The sequence below is a fragment of the Aquarana catesbeiana genome, linkage group LG02 (assembly GCF_042186555.1).
Source record: "Aquarana catesbeiana isolate 2022-GZ linkage group LG02, ASM4218655v1, whole genome shotgun sequence".
NCBI lineage: Eukaryota > Metazoa > Chordata > Amphibia > Anura > Ranidae > Aquarana > Aquarana catesbeiana.
In genome coordinates, this window is record NC_133325.1 from 466,247,387 (window position 1) to 466,267,495 (window position 20,109).

General features: G+C 44.5%; 1 protein-coding gene across 1 annotated transcript in view; it reads right to left on the reverse strand.

Annotated features, from left to right (window-relative positions):
- Positions 1–20,109, reverse strand: part of SYCP1 (synaptonemal complex protein 1) — a 360,929-nt gene that overhangs the window by 73,328 nt on the left and 267,492 nt on the right. Inside the window, exons 20-22 of the mRNA XM_073615691.1 lie at positions 18,840–18,914; positions 15,275–15,325; positions 14,993–15,184 (exon numbers count right to left, since the gene is read on the reverse strand). Of these exons, the coding sequence (XP_073471792.1) occupies positions 14,993–15,184; positions 15,275–15,325; positions 18,840–18,914 (318 nt within the window). The remainder of the gene's footprint in view (positions 1–14,992; positions 15,185–15,274; positions 15,326–18,839; positions 18,915–20,109) is intronic.

The following is a 20,109-nucleotide window of genomic DNA, read 5'->3' on the forward strand; positions in this document are numbered from 1 at the left end:
TGATGTCATGGCCATATGATGCTGCTGCTTCACTGGAGTCCTTTGCTGGTGAAGTGTGTGACGAGTGCATCTGCAGGCGGTTGTCTCTGGCTCTTCCGTCCGTGAAGAGCTAGTCTATTGTAGAATCAGGATGACGTAGCGTGGTGTCAGGTGACTGTTATCGACGCTGGTCATGGGGAGCGTTGTGAAAGATCCGTCGTCCTCCTGTTCAAGCGTGATATCTTCGGTTGTGGTTCCGGATGGCAGGTAAGTGGGATGGGCTGTGGCTTAAGCCGCGTTGTTTGTTTACCTTCGTCACTGTGGTGACGGGTATGATAGCTTCCGTCTGAAGGAGCGAAGTTAGATTTCCGCATCATGTGAGAGAGCTGCCTCGCGCTTCCGGATAGCACTGCATCATGGTAGTTGTAGTCTGCTGCTTATGCTGTGGGGCGTCAACGACATAGGCACATTATCTAGAGTTCCTGTCAATTCCCAACAATAAACTTGTTTTACGCATATATGTCATGTGTACTCTCTGTACACCCCGCTTGATGAGAACAACGTCGAGGGTGACTTGCAGATGAGAGTTTTTGCAAATATGGTAAACATTAGCTCCAATTAACTGTAACGGCGAACATAGAGAGCCTAACGTGGCATAACTGAAACAGAGGGTTACTGTAAAATTAAATACTACAGTATGACTTTAGCGATCTCTTCTGGCTCTCCTTGATGTGGGTGAGTCAGCTGTGTTGAAGTCACGGTGCTGGGAACGGCGGGTGCTATTATACGCTGAGGTGGAAGGTGATCTTCTCCTCCTGTGTCCTGCATTCATGGTGTCCATAGGCAGTTCATTCTGCTGTTCTCTCCGCACGCCTGAGCGACGAAAGTCAGCGTAGAAGTTGGGTACCTCCACAGTAGGGATATTAAGAGCCTCACAGAAATAGGGAAGGTCCTCAGGCACTTTGAGGAAAGCAGTGCGACCGTGCGAAGTGGCAGCCAGGCAGAAGGGAAACTTCCATTTATAGTTGATGCCTTTGGCGCGAAGGGTATCTAGTAGGGGTTTCAGGTCTCTTCGATGTAGTAGAGTTATGCCTGACAGATCTTGGAATATCTGGATAGGTTTACCCTCATGTATGAGCTGTGGAATGCCTCTAGCCTGTCTGAGAATATCCTCTTTGACCTTGTAGTCAGTCAGACAGCATATTATATCCCTAGGCGGGTCAGTGTCCCTTCCTTTGGGACGCAGTGCACGGTGAATTCTTTCAAAGTCCACAGGTGTCTGAAGGGGCCTGTGTAGAATGCCGTTGAATAGGCTTGTCACAGATGGAGTTAGTTGATCTCCTTCAATCGACTCCGGGAGCCCCCGGACCCTCAGGTTGCGTCTTCTGCCCCGATTGTCAAGGTCCTCGAGGTGTCTCTGCATATCCCTCATTTGCAGGGTATGTGCATCGACATGGCGAGTGGTTTTGCGCAATTGAAGATTTTGTTGATCAGGCATTTGCTCCGCCGCTGTAACTCTGTCAGACAGGGTGTGGAATTCCAGGCGAAGCTCCGATATGGCAGCCGACAGTGTGTCTTTTATATCAGTGGCTATCATCCTGAGGTCATTTATGTTCAGTTGGTGGTGGGGTTGTTCCTCCGGGATAAGTTCCCCTGGGAAGCTGGCCGGCGGAGCGAGAGACGGCGCTCCCTGCTGAGAGGACGATGCGGCCTGTGAGCTCCTGTGGCGGGAAGACGCCATGTTGCCTCTGCCCGTCCAGAACATTTCAGGTATATTGTGTTCCGTGCGCTCCGGGTGTCCCCGCAGTGATCGGGAGCGTGAGGTTGAGGTGTTCCTGGAGGCAGTCCCCATATTTTGAAGTGGGTTTCGTTCAGTTGAGCCTCCTTTAAGGTAAGGTCAGGTCATGTGGTGGCAGAAGCTGAAGAACTAAGCAGCCATCTTCGTGTCAGGTCAGGCCACGCCCCCTTACTTTTTGTTATAATGAATATCCAAAAAAAATGTCATCAGTTTAGGCCAATATGTATTCTGCTACATATTTTTGGTAAAAAAAAACCACAATAAGCTCATATTGATTGGTTTACGCAAAAGTTAAATCGTCTACAAAACGGGATAGATTTATTGCATTATTATAATTTTTTTTTTTTTTTTACTAGTAATGGCGGTGATCTGCGATTTTTAGCGGGACTGCGACATTGCGGCAGACAGATCAGACACTTTTTTTGGACCATTGACATTTATACAGCGATCAGAGCTAAAAATAGCCACTGATTACTGTATAAATGTCACTGGAAGGGAAGGGGTTAACACTAGGGGGTGATCAAGGGGTTAAATGTGTTCCCTGGGAGGTGTTTCTAACTGTATGGGGGCTGGGCTGACTGCAGGAGGAGAGAGATCGTTGTAACTAATCACTAGGAACAGACGATCTTTCTCTCCTCCTATGAGCTCCTAATTCACTCCCTGTCATCTCTCGCCTCGACTACTGCAACTCCCTTCTCATTGGCTTACCTCTACATAGTCTTTCACCTCTTCAATCCATCATGAATGCCGCTGCCAGACTCATCCACCTTACCAATCGCTCTGTGTTTGCCACTCCTCTCTGTCAATCTCTCCACTGGCTTCCGCTCGGCCAAAGAATTAAATTCAAAATTCTAACAACTACGTACAAAGCCATCCACAATTTAGCCCCCAGCTACATCACTAGCTTAGTCTCTAAATATCAACCTACTCGTTCTCTTCGTTCCTCTCAAGACCTCCTGCTCTCTAGCTCCCTCATCACCTCCTCCCATGCTCGCCTCCAGGACTTTTCCAAAGCCTCTCCAATCCTATGGAATGCCCTACCCCAATCTCTCCGCTTATCTCCTACTTTATTAGCTTTTAGACAATCCCTAAAAACCCTTCTCTTCATAGAAGCCTACCCTACCCACACCTAACAACTGTATTTTAATTTTTTCCATCAGCTCATCCCCCACAGTCATTACCTTTTGTTTCTACTTGACCCTCCACTCTAGATTGTAGGCTCTAACGAGCAGGGCGCTCTGATCCCTCCTGTATTGATTTGTATTGTAAGTGTACTGTCTGCCCTCATGTTGTAAAGCGATGCGCAAACTGTTGGCGCTCTATAAATCCTGTATTATAATAATAATGACAGAACGGGGATCTGTTTGTTTACACTGACAGATCCCCGTCCTGCTTTTTTCTGGAGCGATCCCGGGTGGCCGGCGGACATAGAGTCCGCCGGACCCGCTGGTTGGCTCCCCTGCTCGTGAATTGGCGCGAGCGCCCACAAATCTCCATTTACGCGCCCGACGAACAATGACGGCGATTCGCGCAGGGGAGCTGATTTGCCACAGTACAACTACGGCGGGCGGTCGGTAACTAGTTAAATTCAATCCAACTACGCCAGATTTCATAAAATCCTATAATCACCGTGTAAATGTATCAGCTCTTGCATTAATCTAGTTCGATCTGTCTCTCTGAACGATTCTGTTATACAGTGGGGACGGAAAGTATTCAGACCCCCTTAAATTTTTCACTCTTTGTTATATTGCAGCCATTTGCTAAAATCAATTAAGTTAATTTTTTTTCCTCGTTAACGTACACACAGCACCCCATAATGACAGAAAAACACAGAATTGTTGACCTTTTTGCAGATTTATTAAAAAAAGAAAAACTGAAATATCACATGGTCCTAAGTATTCAGACCCTTTGCTGTGACACTCATATATTTAACCACTTGCCGACCGCCTCACGCCGATGTACGTCGGCAGAATGGCACAGGCAGGCAGAATCACGTAACTGTACGTGATCTGCCTCCCGCGGGTGGGGGTCCGATCGGACCCCCCCCGGTGCCGGAGGCAGTCGGCTTTGGTCTGAGAGTGATGAGAGGCGAGGGGGAGACCATCCGTTCGTGGCCCCCCCCCCCCGCGATTGCTAACAGCCAATCAGAATCATTCCTCTGCTGTATGCTAAACAGCAGCAAAGGGAATGATGTCATCTCTCCTCGGCTCGGTATTTTCCGTTCCGGCGCCGAGGAAAGAAGACTGCAATGTGAATGCACCAAACACACACACACACAGTAGAACATGTAGAACACACCTAACCCCCCCCAATAAAGTTTTAACCCCTTGATCACCCCCCGTCGCCAGTGTCGCTCATTTTTCTGATCGCTGTATTAGTGTCACTGGTGACGCTAGTTAGGGAGGTAAATATTCCGGTTCGCCGTCAGCGTTTTATAGCGACAGGGACCCCCATATACTATCTAATAAATGTTTTAACCCCTTGATTGCCCCCTAGTTAACCCTTTCACCAGTGATCACCGTATAACTGTTACGGGTGACGCTGGTTAGCTCGTTTATTTTTTATAGTGTCAGGGCACCCGGCGTTTATTACCGAATAAAGGTTTAGCCCCCTGATCGCCTGGCGGTGATATGCGTCGCCCCAGGCAGCGTCAGATTAGCACCAGTACCGCTAACACCCACGCACGCAGCATATGCATCCCTTAGTGGTATAGTATCTGAACGGATCAATATCTGATCCGATCAGACCTATACTAGCGCCCCCAGCAGTTTAGGGTTCCCAAAAACACAGTGTTAGCGAGATCAGCCCAGATACCTGCTAGCACCTGCGTTTTGCCCCTCCGCCCGGCCCAGCCCAGCCCACCAAAGTGCAGTATCGATCGATCACTGTCACTTACAAAACATTAAGCGAATAACTGCAGCGTTCGCAGAGTCAGGCCTGATCCCTGCGATCGCTAACAGTTTTTTTGGTAGCATTTTGGTGAACTGGCAAGCACCAGCCCCAGGCAGCGTCAGGTTAGCGCCAGTACCGGTAACACCCACACACGCACCGTACACCTCCCTTAGTGGTATAGTATCTGAACGGATCAATATCTGATCCGATCAGATCTATACTAGCGTCCCCAGCAGTTTAGGGTTCCCAAAAACGCAGTGTTAGCGGGATCAGCCCAGATACCTGCTAGCACCTGCATTTTGCCCCTCTGCCCGGCCCAGCCCAGCCCACCCAAGTGCAGTATCGATCGATCACTGTCACTTACAAAACACTAAACGCATAACTGCAGCGTTCGCAGAGTCAGGCCTGATCCCTGCGATCGCTAACAGTTTTTTTGGTAGCGTTTTGGTGAACTGGCAAGCACCAGCGGCCTAGTACACCCCGGTCGTAGTCAAACCAGCACTGCAGTAACACTTGGTGACGTGGCGAGTCCCATAAGTGCAGTTCAAGCTGGTGAGGTGGCAAGCACAAGTAGTGTCCCGCTGCCACCAAGAAGAAGACAAACACAGGCCTGTCGTGCCCATAATGCCCTTCCTGCTGCATTCGCCGATCCTAATTGGGAACCCACCACTTCTGCAGCACCCGTACTTCCCCCATTCACATCCCCAACCAAATGCAATCGGCTGCATGAGAGGCATTTTTATGTCCTCCCGAGGACCCCTACCCGACAAACCCCCCCAAAAAAGATGTTGTGTCTGCAGCAAGCGCGGATATAGGCGTGACACCCGCTATTATTGTCCCTCCTGTCCTGACAATCCTGGTCTTTGCATTGGTGAATGTTTTGAACGCTACCATACACTAGTTGAGTATTAGCGTAGGGTACAGCATTGCACAAACTAGGCACACTTTCACAGGGTCTCCCAAGATGCCATCGCATTTTGAGAGACCCGAACCTGGAACCGGTTACAGTTATAAAAGTTACAGTTACAAAAAAAAGTGTAAAAAAAAAAAAAAAAACCACAAAAAAATATATAAAATAAAAAAAAAATAGTTTTTGTTTCATTGTTCTCTCTCTCTCTATTCTCTCTCTGTTGTTCTGCTTTTTTTTATTGTATTCTATTCTCCAATGTTTTATTGTTATTATGTTTTATCATGTTTGCTTTTCAGGTATGCAATTTTTTATACTTTACCGTTTACTGTGTTTTATTGTTAACCATTTTTTTGTCTTCAGGTACGCAATTCACAACTTTGAGTGGTTATACCAGAATGATGCCTGCAGGTTTAGGTATCATCTTGGTATCATTCTTTTCAGCCAGCGGTCGGCTTTCATGTAAAAGCAATCCTAGTGGCTAATTAGCCATTAGACTGCTTTTACAAGCAGTGGGAGGGAATGCCCCCCCCACCGTCTTCCGTGTTTTTCTCTGGCTCTCCTGTCTCAATAGGGAACCTGAGAATGCAGCCGGTGATTCAGCCAGCTGACCATAGAGCTGATCAGAGACCAGAGTGGCTCCAAACATCTCTATGGCCTAAGAAACCGGAAGCTACGAGCATTTCATGACTTAGATTTCGCCGGATGTAAACAGCGCCATTTTATCACACCGATCTTGGTGTGGTCAGATGCTTTGAGGGCAGGGGAGAGATCTAGGGTCTAATAGACCCCAATTTTTTCAAAAAAAGAGTACCTGTCACTACCTATTGCTATCATAGGGGATATTTACATTCCCTGGGATAACAAAAAAAATGATTAAAAAAAAAAAAAAAAAAAAAAAAAATGAAAGGAACAGTATAAAAAAAAGAAAAAAAAAAAAAAAAAAAGCACCCCTGTCCCCCCCTACTCTCGCGCTAAGGCAAACGCAAGCGTCGTTCTGGCGTCAAATGTAAACAGCTATTGCACCATGCATGTGAGGTATCACCGCGAAGGTCAGATCGAGGGTAGTAATTTTAGCAGTAGACCTCCTCTGTAAATCTAAAGTGTTACCACTGCACGTTTGTGCGCAATTTTAAAGCATGTCATGTTTGGTATCCATGTACTCGGCCTAAGATCATCTTTTTTATCTCATCAAACATTTGGGCAATATAGTGTGTTTTGGTGCATTAAAATTTAAAAAAGTGTGTTTTTCCCCCAAAAAATGCATTTGAAAAATTGCTGCGCAAATACTGTGTGAAAAAAAAAAAATGAAACACCCACCATTTTAATCTGTAGGGCATTTGCTTTAAAAAAATATATGTTTGGGGGTTCAAAGTAATTTTCTTGCAAAAAAAAATAATTTTTTCATGTAAACAAAAAGTGTCAGAAAGGGCTTTGTCTTCAAGTGGTTAGAAGAGTGGGTGATGTGTGACATAAGCTTGTAAATGTTGTGCATAAAATGCCAGGACAGTTTAAAACCCCCCCAAATGACCCCATTTTGGAAAGTAGACACCCCAAGCTATTTGCTGAGAGGCATGTCGAGTCCATGGAATATTTTATATTGTGACACAAGTTGCGGGAAAAAGACACATTTTTTTTTTTTTTTTGCACAAAGTTGTCACTAAATGATATATTGCTCAAACATGCCATGGGAATATGTGAAATTACACCCCAAAATACATTCTGTTGCTTCTCCTGAGTACGGGGATACCACATGTGTGAGACTTTTTGGGAGCCTAGCCGCGCACGGGACCCCGGAAAACAAGCACCGCCTTCAGGCTTTCTAAGGGCGTAAATTTTTGATTTCACTCTTCAATGCCTATCACAGTTTCGGAGGCCATGGAATGCCCAGGTGGCACAAACCCCCCCCCCCCAATGACCCTATTTTGGAAAGTAGACACCCCAAGCTATTTGCTGAGAGGTATAGTGAGTATTTTGCAGACCTCACTTTTTGTCACAAAGTTTTGAAAATTGAAAAAAAAAAATGTTTTTCTTGTCTGTCTTCATTTTCAAAAACAAATGAGAGCTGCAAAATACTCACCATGCCTCTCAGCAAATAGCTTGGGGTGTCTACTTTCCAAAATGGGGTCATTTGGGGGGGGGTTGTGCCATCTGGGCATTTTATGGCCTTCAAAACTGTGATAGGTAGTGAGGAGTGAAATCAAAAATTTACGCCCTTAGAAATCCTGAAGGCGGTGATTGGTTTTCGGGGGCCCCGTACGCGGCTAGGCTCCCAAAAAGTCCCACACATGTGGTATCCCCGTACTCAGGAGAAGCAGCTGAATGTATTTTGGGGTGCAATTCCACATATGCCCATGGCCTGTGTGAGCAATATATCATTTATTGACAACTTTTTGTAATTTCTTTTTTTTTGTCATTATTCAATCACTTGGGACAAAAAAAAATAATATTCAATGGGCTCAACATGCTTCTCAGCAATTTCCTTGGGGTGTCTACTTTCCAAAATGGGGTCATTTGGGGGGGTTTGTACTGCCCTGCCATTTTAGCACCTCAAGAAATGACATAGGCAGTCATAAACTAAAAGCTGTGTAAATTACAGAAAATGTACCCTAGTTTGTAGACGCTATAACTTTTGCGCAAACCAATAAATATATGCTTATTGACATTTTTTTTTACCAAATAAATGTGGCTGAATACATTTTGGCCTCAATGTATGACTAAAATTGAGTTTATATTTTTTTTTTATAACAAAAAGTAGAAAATGTCATCTTTTTTCAAAATTTTCAGTATTTTTCCGTTTATAGCGCAAAAAATAAAAACCGCAGAGGTGATCAAATAACATCAAAAGAAAGCTCTATTTGTGGGAAGAAAAGGACGCAAATTTAGTTTGGGTACAGCATTGCATGACCGCGCAATTAGCAGTTAAAGCGACGCAGTGCCAAATTGTAAAAAGTGCTCTGGTCAGGAAGGGGGTAAATCCTTCCGGGGCTGAAGTGGTTAACTCAGGTGCTGTCCATTTCTTCTGATCATCCTTGAGATGGTTCTACACCTTTGAGTCCAGCTGGGTTTGATTATACTGATTGGACTTGATTAGGAAAGCCACACACCTGTCTATATAAGACCTTACAGCTCATGGTGCATGTCAGAGCAAATGAGAATCATGAGGTCAAAGGAACTGCCTGAAGAGCTCAGAGACAGAATTGTGGCAAGGCACAGATCTGGCCAAGGTTACAAAAAAATTTCTGCTGCACTTAAGGTTCCTAAGAGCACAGTGGCCTCCGTAATCCTTAAATGGAAGATGTTTGGGACTACTAGAACCCTTCCTAGAGCTGGCCGTCCGGCCAAACTGAGCTATCGGGAGAGAAGAGCCTTGGTGAGAGAGGTAAAGAAGAACCCATGAAAGACACATGAAAGCCTGCATGGAGTTTGCTAAAAAACACCTGAAGGACTGCAAGATGGTGAGAAATAAGATTCTCTGGTCTGATGAGACCAAGATAGAACTTTTTGGGCTTAATTCTAAGCGGTATGTGTGGAGAAAACCAGGCACTGCTCATCACTTGTCCAATACAGTCCCAACAGTGAAGCATGGTGGTGGAAGCATCATGCTGTGGGGGTGTTTTTCAGCTGCAGAGACAGGACTACTGGTTGCAATCGAGGGAAAGATGAATGCGGCCAAGTACAGGGATATCCTGGACAAAAACCTTCTCCAGAGTGCTCAGGACCTTAGACTGGGCCGAAGGTTTACTTTCCAACAAGACAATGACCCTAAGCACACAGCTAAAATAATGAAGGAGTGGCTTCACAAAAACTCTGTGACTGTTCTTGAATGGCCCAGCCAGATCCCTGACTTAAACTCAATTGAGCATTTCTAGAGAGACCTAAAAATGGCTGTCCACCAATGTTTACTATCCAACCTGACAGAACTGGAGAGGATCTACAAGGAGAAATGGCAGAGGATCCCCAAATCCAGGTGTGAAAAACTTGTTGCATCTTTCCCAAAAAGACTCGTGGCTGTATTAGATCAAAAGGGTGCTTCTACTAAATACTGAGCAAAGGGTCTGAATACTTAAGACCATGTGATATTTCAGTTTTTCTTTTTGAATAAATCTGCAAAAATGTCAACAATTCTGTGTTTTTCTGTCAATATGGGGTGCTGTGTGTACATTGAGGAACAAAAATGAACTTAAATGATTTTAGCAAATGACTGCACTATAACAAAGAGTGAAAAATTTAAGGGGGTCTGAATACTTTCCGTCCCCACTGTAGTTGGTATTCTTTGATTTACAGTATTTCGGGATTAATACTTTCGCTGCATTTAACAAAAATGGTATAATAGATGTTTTATATTTTTTCCTTGAATTGCTAGTAGCATGGAATAGACATTGCCAAGGGTCTTGCCCAATTTCAGTTACTAATCATCTTAATAATATTTAGAACTTTTTCCTAATATAGCTGGATGATTAGACAGTGCCACCATATATGGGCATGCGTTCCCTCCTATATCTTTTAGCTGCTGCATCTCTCACAGCTGGCCACAAAACAGGGGAGGACAGCTTTATATCTATCTTCGCTGGTTCCCAGAACTACTTCTGAAAATCAATCAGTCAGTAATGTGAGCGGATGAGTTTTTAAAAAAGTTTTCATGGTCTGATATTTTATTGGTGTGCTGTGAGTTTCTCATCCCTGCCTAAAAGTTTGTGGGTGTGTAAAGATGTGCCATCTTTGTACCAATCAGTCTGCCAGCTCTAGGAGTGAAGTATACTGTTGTGTTTATATTTATTTGCATAGCGAAATCATTGGACCTGGATTTAAAGAACTCTGATCTAATTTATTTGAGCCTTTGTTGAGTTTGTTATTAAGGATTAGGGATGAGCTTCGAGTTCGAGTCGAACTCATGTTCGACTCGAACATTGGCTGTTCGCAAGTTCACCGAACAGCGAACAATTTGGGGTGTTCGCGGCAAATTCGAATGCCGCGGAACACCCTTTAAAAGTCTATGGGAGAAATCAAAAGTGCTAATTTTAAAGGCTAATATGCAAGTTATTGTCATAAAAAGTGTTTGGGGACCTGGGTCCTGCCCCAGGGGACATGGATCAATGCAAAAAAAAGTTTTAAAAACGGCCGTTTTTTCAGGAGCAGTGATTTTAATAATACTTAAAGTCAATCAATAAAAGTGTAATATCCCTTTAAATTTCGTACCTGGGGGGTGTCTATAGTATGCCTGTAAAGGGGCGCATGTTTCCTGTGTTTAGAACAGTCTGACAGCAAAATGACATTTTGAAGGAAAAAACTCATTTAAAACTACCCGCGGCTATTGCATTGCCGACAATACACATAGAAGTTCATTGATAAAAACGGCATGGGAATTCCCCAAAGGGGAACCCCGAACCAAAATTAAAAAAAAAAATGACGTGGGGGTCCCCCTAAATTCCATACCAGGCCCTTCAGGTCTGGTATGGATATTAAGGGGAACCCCGCGCCAAAAAAAAAAAAAAATACGGCGTGGGGTCCCCCCAAAAATCCATACCAGACCCTTATCCGAGCACGCAACCTGGCAGGCCGCAGGAAAAGAGGGGGGGACAAGAGTGCGGCCCCCCCTCCCTCCTGAACCGTACCAGGCCACATGCCCTCAACATTGGGAGGGTGCTTTGGGGTAGCCCCCCAAAACACCTTGTCCCCATGTTGATGAGGACAAGGGCCTCATCCCCACAACCCTGGCCGGTGGTTGTGGGGGTCTGCGGGCGGGGGGCTTATCGGAATCTGGAAGCCCCCTTTAACAAGGTGACCCCCAGATCCCGGCCCCCCCCCTGTGTGAAATGGTAAGGGGGTACATAAGTACCCCTACCATTTCACGAAAAAAGTGTCAAAAATGTTAAAAATGACAAGAGACAGTTTTTGACAATTCCTTTATTTAAATGCTTCTTCTTTCTTCTATCTTGCTTCATCTTCTGGTTCTTCTGGCTCTTCTGGTTCTTCTGGTTCTTCCTCCGGCGTTCTCGTCCAGCATCTCCTCCACGGCGTCTTCTGTCTTCTTCTCCTCGGGCCGCTCCGCACCCATGGCATGGGGGGGAGGCTCCCGCTCTTCTCTTCTTCTTTTCTTCTTTTCTTCTCTTCTTCTCTTCTTCTTCATTTTCTTCTCCGGGCCGCTCCGCAATCCATGCTGGCATGGAGGGAGGCTCCCGCTGTGTGACGGCGCTCCTCGTCTGACAGTTCTTAAATAACGGGGGGGCGGGGCCACCCGGTGACCCCGCCCCCCTCTGACGCACGGTGACTTGACGGGACTTCCCTGTGGCATTCCCCGTGACGTCACAGGGAAGTCCCGTCAAGTCACCGTGCGTCAGAGGGGGGCGGGGTCACCGGGTGGCCGCCCCCCCCCCCCGTTATTTAAGAACTGTCAGACGAGGAGCGCCGTCACACAGCGGGAGCCTCCCTCCATGCCAGCATGGATTGCGGAGCGGCCCGGAGAAGAAAATGAAGAAGAAGAGAAGAAGAGAAGAAAAGAAGAAAAGAAGAAGAGAAGAGCGGGAGCCTCCCCCCCATGCCATGGGTGCGGAGCGGCCCGAGGAGAAGAAGACAGAAGACGCCGCGGAGGAGATGCTGGACGAGAACGCCGGAGGAAGAACCAGAAGAACCAGAAGAGCCAGAAGAACCAGAAGATGAAGCAAGATAGAAGAAAGAAGAAGCATTTAAATAAAGGAATTGTCAAAAACTGTCTCTTGTCATTTTTAACATTTTTGACACTTTTTTCGTGAAATGGTAGGGGTACTTATGTACCCCCTTACCATTTCACACAGGGGGGGGGCCGGGATCTGGGGGTCACCTTGTTAAAGGGGGCTTCCAGATTCCGATAAGCCCCCCGCCCGCAGACCCCCACAACCACCGGCCAGGGTTGTGGGGATGAGGCCCTTGTCCTCATCAACATGGGGACAAGGTGTTTTGGGGGGCTACCCCAAAGCACACTCCCAATGTTGAGGGCATGTGGCCTGGTACGGTTCAGGAGGGAGGGGGGGCCGCACTCTCGCCCCCCCCTCTTTTCCTGCGGCCTGCCAGGTTGCGTGCTCGGATAAGGGTCTGGTATGGATTTTTGGGGGGACCCCACGCCGTTTTTTTTTTTTTTTTTGGCGCGGGGTTCCCCTTAAAATCCATACCAGACCTGAAGGGTCTGGTATGGAATTTAGGGGGAACCCCACGTCATTTTTTTTTTTAAATTTTGGCCGGGGTTCCCCTTAATATCCATACCAGACCAGAAGGGCCTGGTATGGAATTTAGGGGGACCCCCACGTCATTTTTTTTTTTTAATTTTGGTTCGGGGTTCCCCTTTGGGGAATTCCCATGCCGTTTTTATCAATGAACTTCTATGTGTATTGTCGGCAATGCAATAGCCGCGGGTAGTTTTAAATGAGTTTTTTCCTTCAAAATGTCATTTTGCTGTCAGACTGTTCTAAACACAGGAAACATGCGCCCCTTTACAGGCACACTATAGACACCCCCCAGGTACGAAATTTAAAGGGATATTACACTTTTATTGTTTGACTTTAAGCATTATTAAAATCACTGCTCCTGAAAAAACGGCCGTTTTTAAAACTTTTTTTTGCATTGATCCATGTCCCCTGGGGCAGGACCCAGGTCCCCAAACACTTTTTATGACAATAACTTGCATATAAGCCTTGAAAATTAGCACTTTTGATTATTCATGTTCGTGTCCCATAGACTTTAACGGTGTTCGCATGTTCGAACGAACTTTTTTCCTGTTCGCATGTTCTGGTGCGAACCGAACAGGGGGGTGTTCGGCTCATCCCTATTAAGGATGTATTTGCACTCTTTTTACCATCTTTCTTTCTTTGGTGAAAAATATTCCACTCCTCAAATCATGCACCACTAGGACTAAGAGCCCATTCACACAGGGGCAACACGACTTCCAGCACGACTTTGGGAGGCAACTTGGACACGACTTGAGTATGAATCACAGCACGACTTGGGGCAACTTACAACACAACTTGAAGTCGCCTCCAGGACAGGGAACTTTACAAGTGGCCAATCAGAGCTTATCAGCTGTGTGTGAGAAGGAGGGGGCTGGCTGTTTAGTGGAGGAAATTACTTTCTGTTTCTTTTCTGCTTCCTGTAAAGTTGCCTCAGTATGAACAGTGATCAGACTTGGAGGCAACTTCCATTGAAATCAATGGGTACAAGTTGCCTTCAAGTCAGATAGAAGTAGTACAGGAACCTTTTCTGAAGTCGGAGCGACTGCAGTAGTGTGCATTAAGACAGATCCATTCACTTACATTGATTTTTTCGTGTAGCGCGACTTGAGGCGACTAGGGGCGGCTTGAAGTCAGATCCAAAGTTGCCCCTGTGTGAATGGGCTCTTAGGCTGGTCATAGATGGATCCGTTTTTTCGATCAGTCAAAAAAACCTGAATGGATCCCCCCATTCACACAAGCAAGGTTGATAGAGGATTGCTCCCCACTGTGTTTTTGTACTCTAACAGCGGGGACTCCTCTGCGGTCAGAATACAGTGATCAGCGCTGCAGCCACAAGGCTGCAGTGCTGATTGAAGGAAAATTTTCCAACAAGCTGATTCAAGTGAAGTCAATAATTATATTGAATTCTCTGGAACAGGAATGGCTACAGATTGATCAAAAATTGGCCATTCCCTGCTGAACCAGACAAATTTCAATCTATGGCCAGCACCATTACACATTTAGACTCCAGATGAAATACACATGTAGTAAGGGGGTCATTCCCCTAAAATGTAAAAAAGTTAAATGCCTTTACAACATAATGCTCACAAGTGCTAATTTTCTCTTTTACTACAATCAATGCCCAACTGACTTCAGAGATGCTTAAAAGAGAAGTTTGGGATTAAAAAACAAACAAACAATCATACTCACCTAGGTGGATGCAGCATCGAGCCGATGCTGCATCTGTTCCCTGCTGGCTGTGCAGGGAGAACTGAGTAATAAAAACCGCTTATCACTCAGTTCTCTCACTTCTCTCTAAACAGAGAACCGAGACTGTCAGTCACCGGCTTTCTGCTCTCCCCTCCAGCGCTCACTGTAGCGCTGGGCTGTGAAGAGGGCCGGGGGAACTTGCTCAGGCTCTCGGCGGATCGCTGAGAGGCTGAGACAGGTGTCGGTCCAGGCATCTGGGTAGATGATATGGTCGGGATCTTTCCCAAGCTTGGACCGGCTGAGTGACGTCAGCCGACAGCGGACTTTAGCCCACTGTCGGCTAAAAACAGTTCACGGGAGTGCAGAACAAACTGCACTCCTGTAATCTATAGAAGTATGGCCACAAAAGCTTTGGCCATACTTCTCCTTTAAATTGGTTACGACTTGTCGAAACATGCACGTGAATAACTCACTTGCATCTGCCTTCCTGTAGCTGGTTGAAAAGAACAGAATAGATATTTGTACCTTTGGAACTGTGTAATTGCAGCTCTTTGAATTGGTCCATGGAGATGAAACCTTGTTATCAGACTTTCTGTCAGGCTGCCCTTGTGATATTATTTCTGCAAGAGTTGATCTCTTTGAAAAAGAGGAAGAAGTCTGTATACTTCCTATTTTGGATGACTGCTTTGGAGTTTCTGCAATAATGGTCTGAACCTCCTATATGAGAAACGGAAATGCCATAAAACTTTGGATTGAACTTGCAGATTTTACTTTACTTTTAATTTAAGCTTAAAAAATATTATTCACCTTATGCTTCATATTTGTCTTTAGTTGTGTTTTCTCCTTTTCGAGTTTTTCCTAAAATAAAATATTTGCATATTAAAGGAAATGTACATATACACAATGAAACTAACTCACACCAACTATTAAATAATTATCTTTTTCTAAGCAGATTGCAATAATATCAAATCTGACTGCCAGTCAAACTGAAGTTTTAGATTTTGCATACCCTGTTTTTATATTTTCCTAAAAAGTACTGAAAACAGCAATCAATTCAAGAAGAAAACAATGAGAAATGTGGTCAGAGGAATGGCTGTGAGTCTAGTATATCTGGTACCTGAAAGATGACTATTGGCTTAAAGTGGTTGTAAACCGTTAAGCCTCATACACACTACTAGTCTTTTTTCATTAAACCCAGTGGGTTGAACAAAACAAAACTGACAGCTCAGGTCGGAGCCGCTGTACTAACACTCCAATGTTAGTACATCAATCTCTCCTGCAGGGCTATTGTGTTCGCCCCCCCTGCCAGTAAAAACGGTCAGCACTCTCAGCCGGGTCATGACCCGTTGACAGAATGGCCAACTTCCGTACACATGGGCCAAATGTTGTCAGACATTTGGTCTGTGTGTACTAGGCTTTACTTATACCCAGTGAAGTGATTATCCTCAGGAGATACACAGAGATGATACAATTCCTCCTACATATGTTTTATGTGTTTATCTACAGTCTTCTCTTCTCTACATCTCTTCAAAGTGCAGGAAGAGAGGAACAAAGAAAAAGCTGAGGCTGTCAATCTGCTGGAGATCCCTCTCCTGTCACCTTTTTTTCTCTTGGTTTCAGGAAAACTTCTCTTAATTGAGACAAGTACACACAATAGAGAGATATGCTTGGTTCATTTTCATGTCTGAGGTTTTCAACCACATTCATTTTAAAATGATCTAGGGTAATAAGTAATGTACGTTGAAGCCCATCCACTGGCATACATTATTCCCTCTCCCACCCATACCATTTACAAAAAACCCTCTAAAGCTGGGTACACATGATCTGTGTAGATCAGCTTCGGACCTGCTAGAAAATTTTAATTCGATCAGCGGCTGCAGCACTGATCAGTGTATTCTGACAGCGGGGATTCCTTGTTGTCAAATTACAATGTCCCAGCAGGGGGGATTCCTGCATCAACCTCGCTGGAGTGGATACAGAAATCTGTTCATTTTTTCATGCAGCTCGTTGGCTGAATGACAGCAAAAATTAGAAGGCAAGATGGGAAAGAGGAGGAAAAAGGAGCAGATGTAAGACTTTCCATTAAAAGATCTATAGTGAATATTAAACCTCCTTCTAAAATAAAACTATTTTAAGTGAATTCTTGTAGTACTTTAAAGGTTAAAGCACATCTAAATCTTTAAAAACCCAAGACAAAAAATGAATATATTGCAGCTTATTAGTTCTTTATTTCAAGTTTTCTTCCTTCATTTTTCCTGATGACTCTGCCAGTAACAGACTTTCTGGCCTAGGGTGACAATGCTCACTCACCACACAGTATGTATAGTGAAGCAATATTATCACCGTAGGACAGGACTACAAACACCTCTATACCATAGAAGGGAGGGGTTCTGTAGTTCTGTAGTTCCCAGAGTTAGCTGGAAACAATATAACTGATAAGAGTGTAGCACAGGCAAATAGCACAGGAAGGTATCAGCTGACAAGATTTCTGGCAGGGTCAACAGGTATTTGTTGTACTAATAAAACAGATATAATGAAAAATGTTTAATGGTATATTTAAAAGATCAGAAGGGTCCAAATAAGAGAAGGTCATTGTTAGAGTTTACATGCCCTTTAAAAATTGCAAGCCTACAAAGCCTTTAACAAAGAGATATCTTCCTTCCTTACTACTGCATAGCCGACATAAATGTCATGTAAAACAGAATTAAATATTTGTCTCCTCTGATGGTGTAATACACATGTCAAAGCAAAATGACAAAAAAAAAAAAAAACATATTTAGTACATCTCTGGAATACAAGGGTTCTTCAAAAAAATGTCTGCATTTTATTAAACTCTATTAAGTATAAAAAAAGTGCAGAAACTTTTTGAAGACCCCTTGTGCTTGCACATTTCCCAATGTTTTATGCCTTTAATCATGCTATAAATACAAGAAATACCTGTTTATGTGCCAGAAATATACAAACCTCCTACCTTCCTCTTTGACATGACAACACAGTTCTGAATTCCTAAGCACATGTTTGTCAGTCCTATCAACTTAAATTGATATTATTGTTTTTTTATAATAAACATGTTATACTTACCTGCTCTGTGCAATGGTTTTGCACAGAGCAGCCCGATCCTCTTCTGATCGGGTCCCCCGCTGGCGCTCCTTGCTGCTCCCCCTTGACCAGTGCCCCCAATAGCAAGCTGCTTGCTATGGGGGCACTTATGTGTGCTCACTCCCGAGCCTGGCTCTATGCATCCATAAGACACTTAGAGCTGTGGATCGGCCCCGCCCCCACTCTCTCCTTATTAGCTGTGATTGACAGCAGTGGGAGCCAATTAGATACTGCTGCTGTGTCTCAGCCAATGAAGAGAGAGAGACCTGGGACAGCGCCTGTGCACATCGCCCGATCAAGATGGGGCTCAGGTATTGGGGGACTGCGGGGGGGAGTAGCACACAGAAGGTTTTTTTACCTTTATTTATAAAATGCATGAAGGTAAAAGCCCTTCAGCCTCTACAACCACTTTAATTTCTGATGCATTACAAAGAACACAACCCTTTCCTCATCTCTATAACCCCGCCTTGTGCACATGCACGAAGCACAGGATGTTATCAGCTCACAAGACTACTGACAAAATCAAAATGTATTGTTTTCACTGACTGAACAATATAACAAACATTTTCAATGGTATATTTTGCAGACCAGAAGGGAACATTTAAGAGAAGTTAATTGTCAGGGTTTACATACACTTAGGGCTTAAAAAAAACGCAGCTTTTACAGGCAATTGGCATTTTTTTTCTGCCTGTAAACAGACCTCTATTTTAGCCATTGGGGTTAATTTCCTAAAACTGGAGAGTGCAAAATGTGAAGCTCTGCATGGTAGCCAATCAGCTTCCAGGTTTTTCTTTTTATCAAAGCCTAATTGAATAGAATAAGCTAGAAGCTGATTAACAGTATACCATGCACAACTGCACCACATTTTGCCATCTACAGTTTTATTAAATCAACCCCTATATTTATATGCACACAGGCGTTTACAGGCATGTTAGAAGATAAGTGTTTACAGGCAGAAAAAATAACCCCATTACCAGCGTGTTCACAAGAGGAGCTTTAGGGAATAAAAAATGATTGATCAGTGTAAACGCATCTAAATGCGCTTAAACATTGACACGTTTAGCGTTTGAGCATTTATTCATTCCAATGGCCAATATAAATTAATATTCTGGCCAATTGAATCCATGAAAGCTCAAATGTTTGACATACCTAAACGTTTTTTCAATAGGTGGCTTTAGACACGATTTTTAGGCTACTTTTCCCTACCAGGAGCATAGCGGAGAAATTCCAACGCCCTGTGAGCATGGGGCCTTAACATGTAATAATGCATTACCTTCTTTTCCTTTTCATTTTGAAGCTCTCTTTTAAACTTGTTTATTTCATTATTTTTGCTGGATAGCTCCTTTTCCTTTGGAGACAAAAAAAAAAACATATTTGCAATGTACACAGCTAAAGAGAGACTCCTGCTACTACTCCAACATTATGGGGTTGATTTACTAAAGGTAAATCCACTTTGCACTACAAGTGCCTGTGGAAGTGCAGTCACTTTAGATCTGAAACGAGGAGAATCATGTACAAGCAAAAATGCTGTTTTTTATTTTCCTTGCATGTCCCCCTCAGATCTACAGCGACTGCACTTCCAAGCGCACTTGTAATGCAAAGTGGATTTGCCTTTAGTAAACAAACTCCCCCAACTACTACTTAAAGGGGTTGTAAAAGTAAACACCTGGCAGTCACCGGCCCCCTAGCCCCCCATTTTACTTAACTGAACCCCTTCATTAAGTCGGTGGGGACGCGCTGTCTTTCTCTCCATGGGCTCCCAGCTTTTGGATAGATTGATAGCAGTGCAGCCATTGGCTCCCACTGCTGTCAATCTAATCCAATGTTGTGGGCACCGGGGGGCGGGCCGAGTCCAGCATTCTGTGTCTATAGATGCAAATGCTGGACTCGGAATCGAGCCCGCAAGGTAACCCCCTCGGGGAAGCGCTTCTCCGAGGGGGTTATCAGATGTTTGGAGGAGCCTCCGGGGGACCCCGGAAGAGCAGGTTCGGGGCCACTCTGTAAGTATGACATGTTTGTTATTTAAAAAAAAAAAAAAAAAAAGGGCCTTTACAGTCACTTTAACACACTGTTCTAAGCTATTATGGTGCTGAGTACCAAGCTAAAATGTTTCCACAAAATTATTACATTGTAAACTTATTAGGCTGAGATAAGCCTCAGGCTGGGTTCACACTAGTGCAAATTGGATGTGGATTTGCCGCATCCAAATAGCACAGCAGGAGATTGTGACCGGCTCTCTATATATCTCCGCAGTGGCTCTGGTGCGATTTGCACAGGAGCCCTGTTTGTCTTTTGGTCCATTTCAGGTCGGAATTCAGACAAAAATTCGAGCTGAAATCGGATCTGAAACGCACCGGACTCCTGCTGTGAGCCGCTGCTTGCTCATATGTGAACCCAGCCTCAACTGTACAGCAGTTCATTGAGAAGCTGCCAGTGAAGTGAATGCATTGGGTCAGTTTAAAGCGGCGTTCCACCCACATTTTTCACTCCTCACCATGTAGCACTAATGTGCATCCTTAAAATGAATTGGCAATTTATTTTAA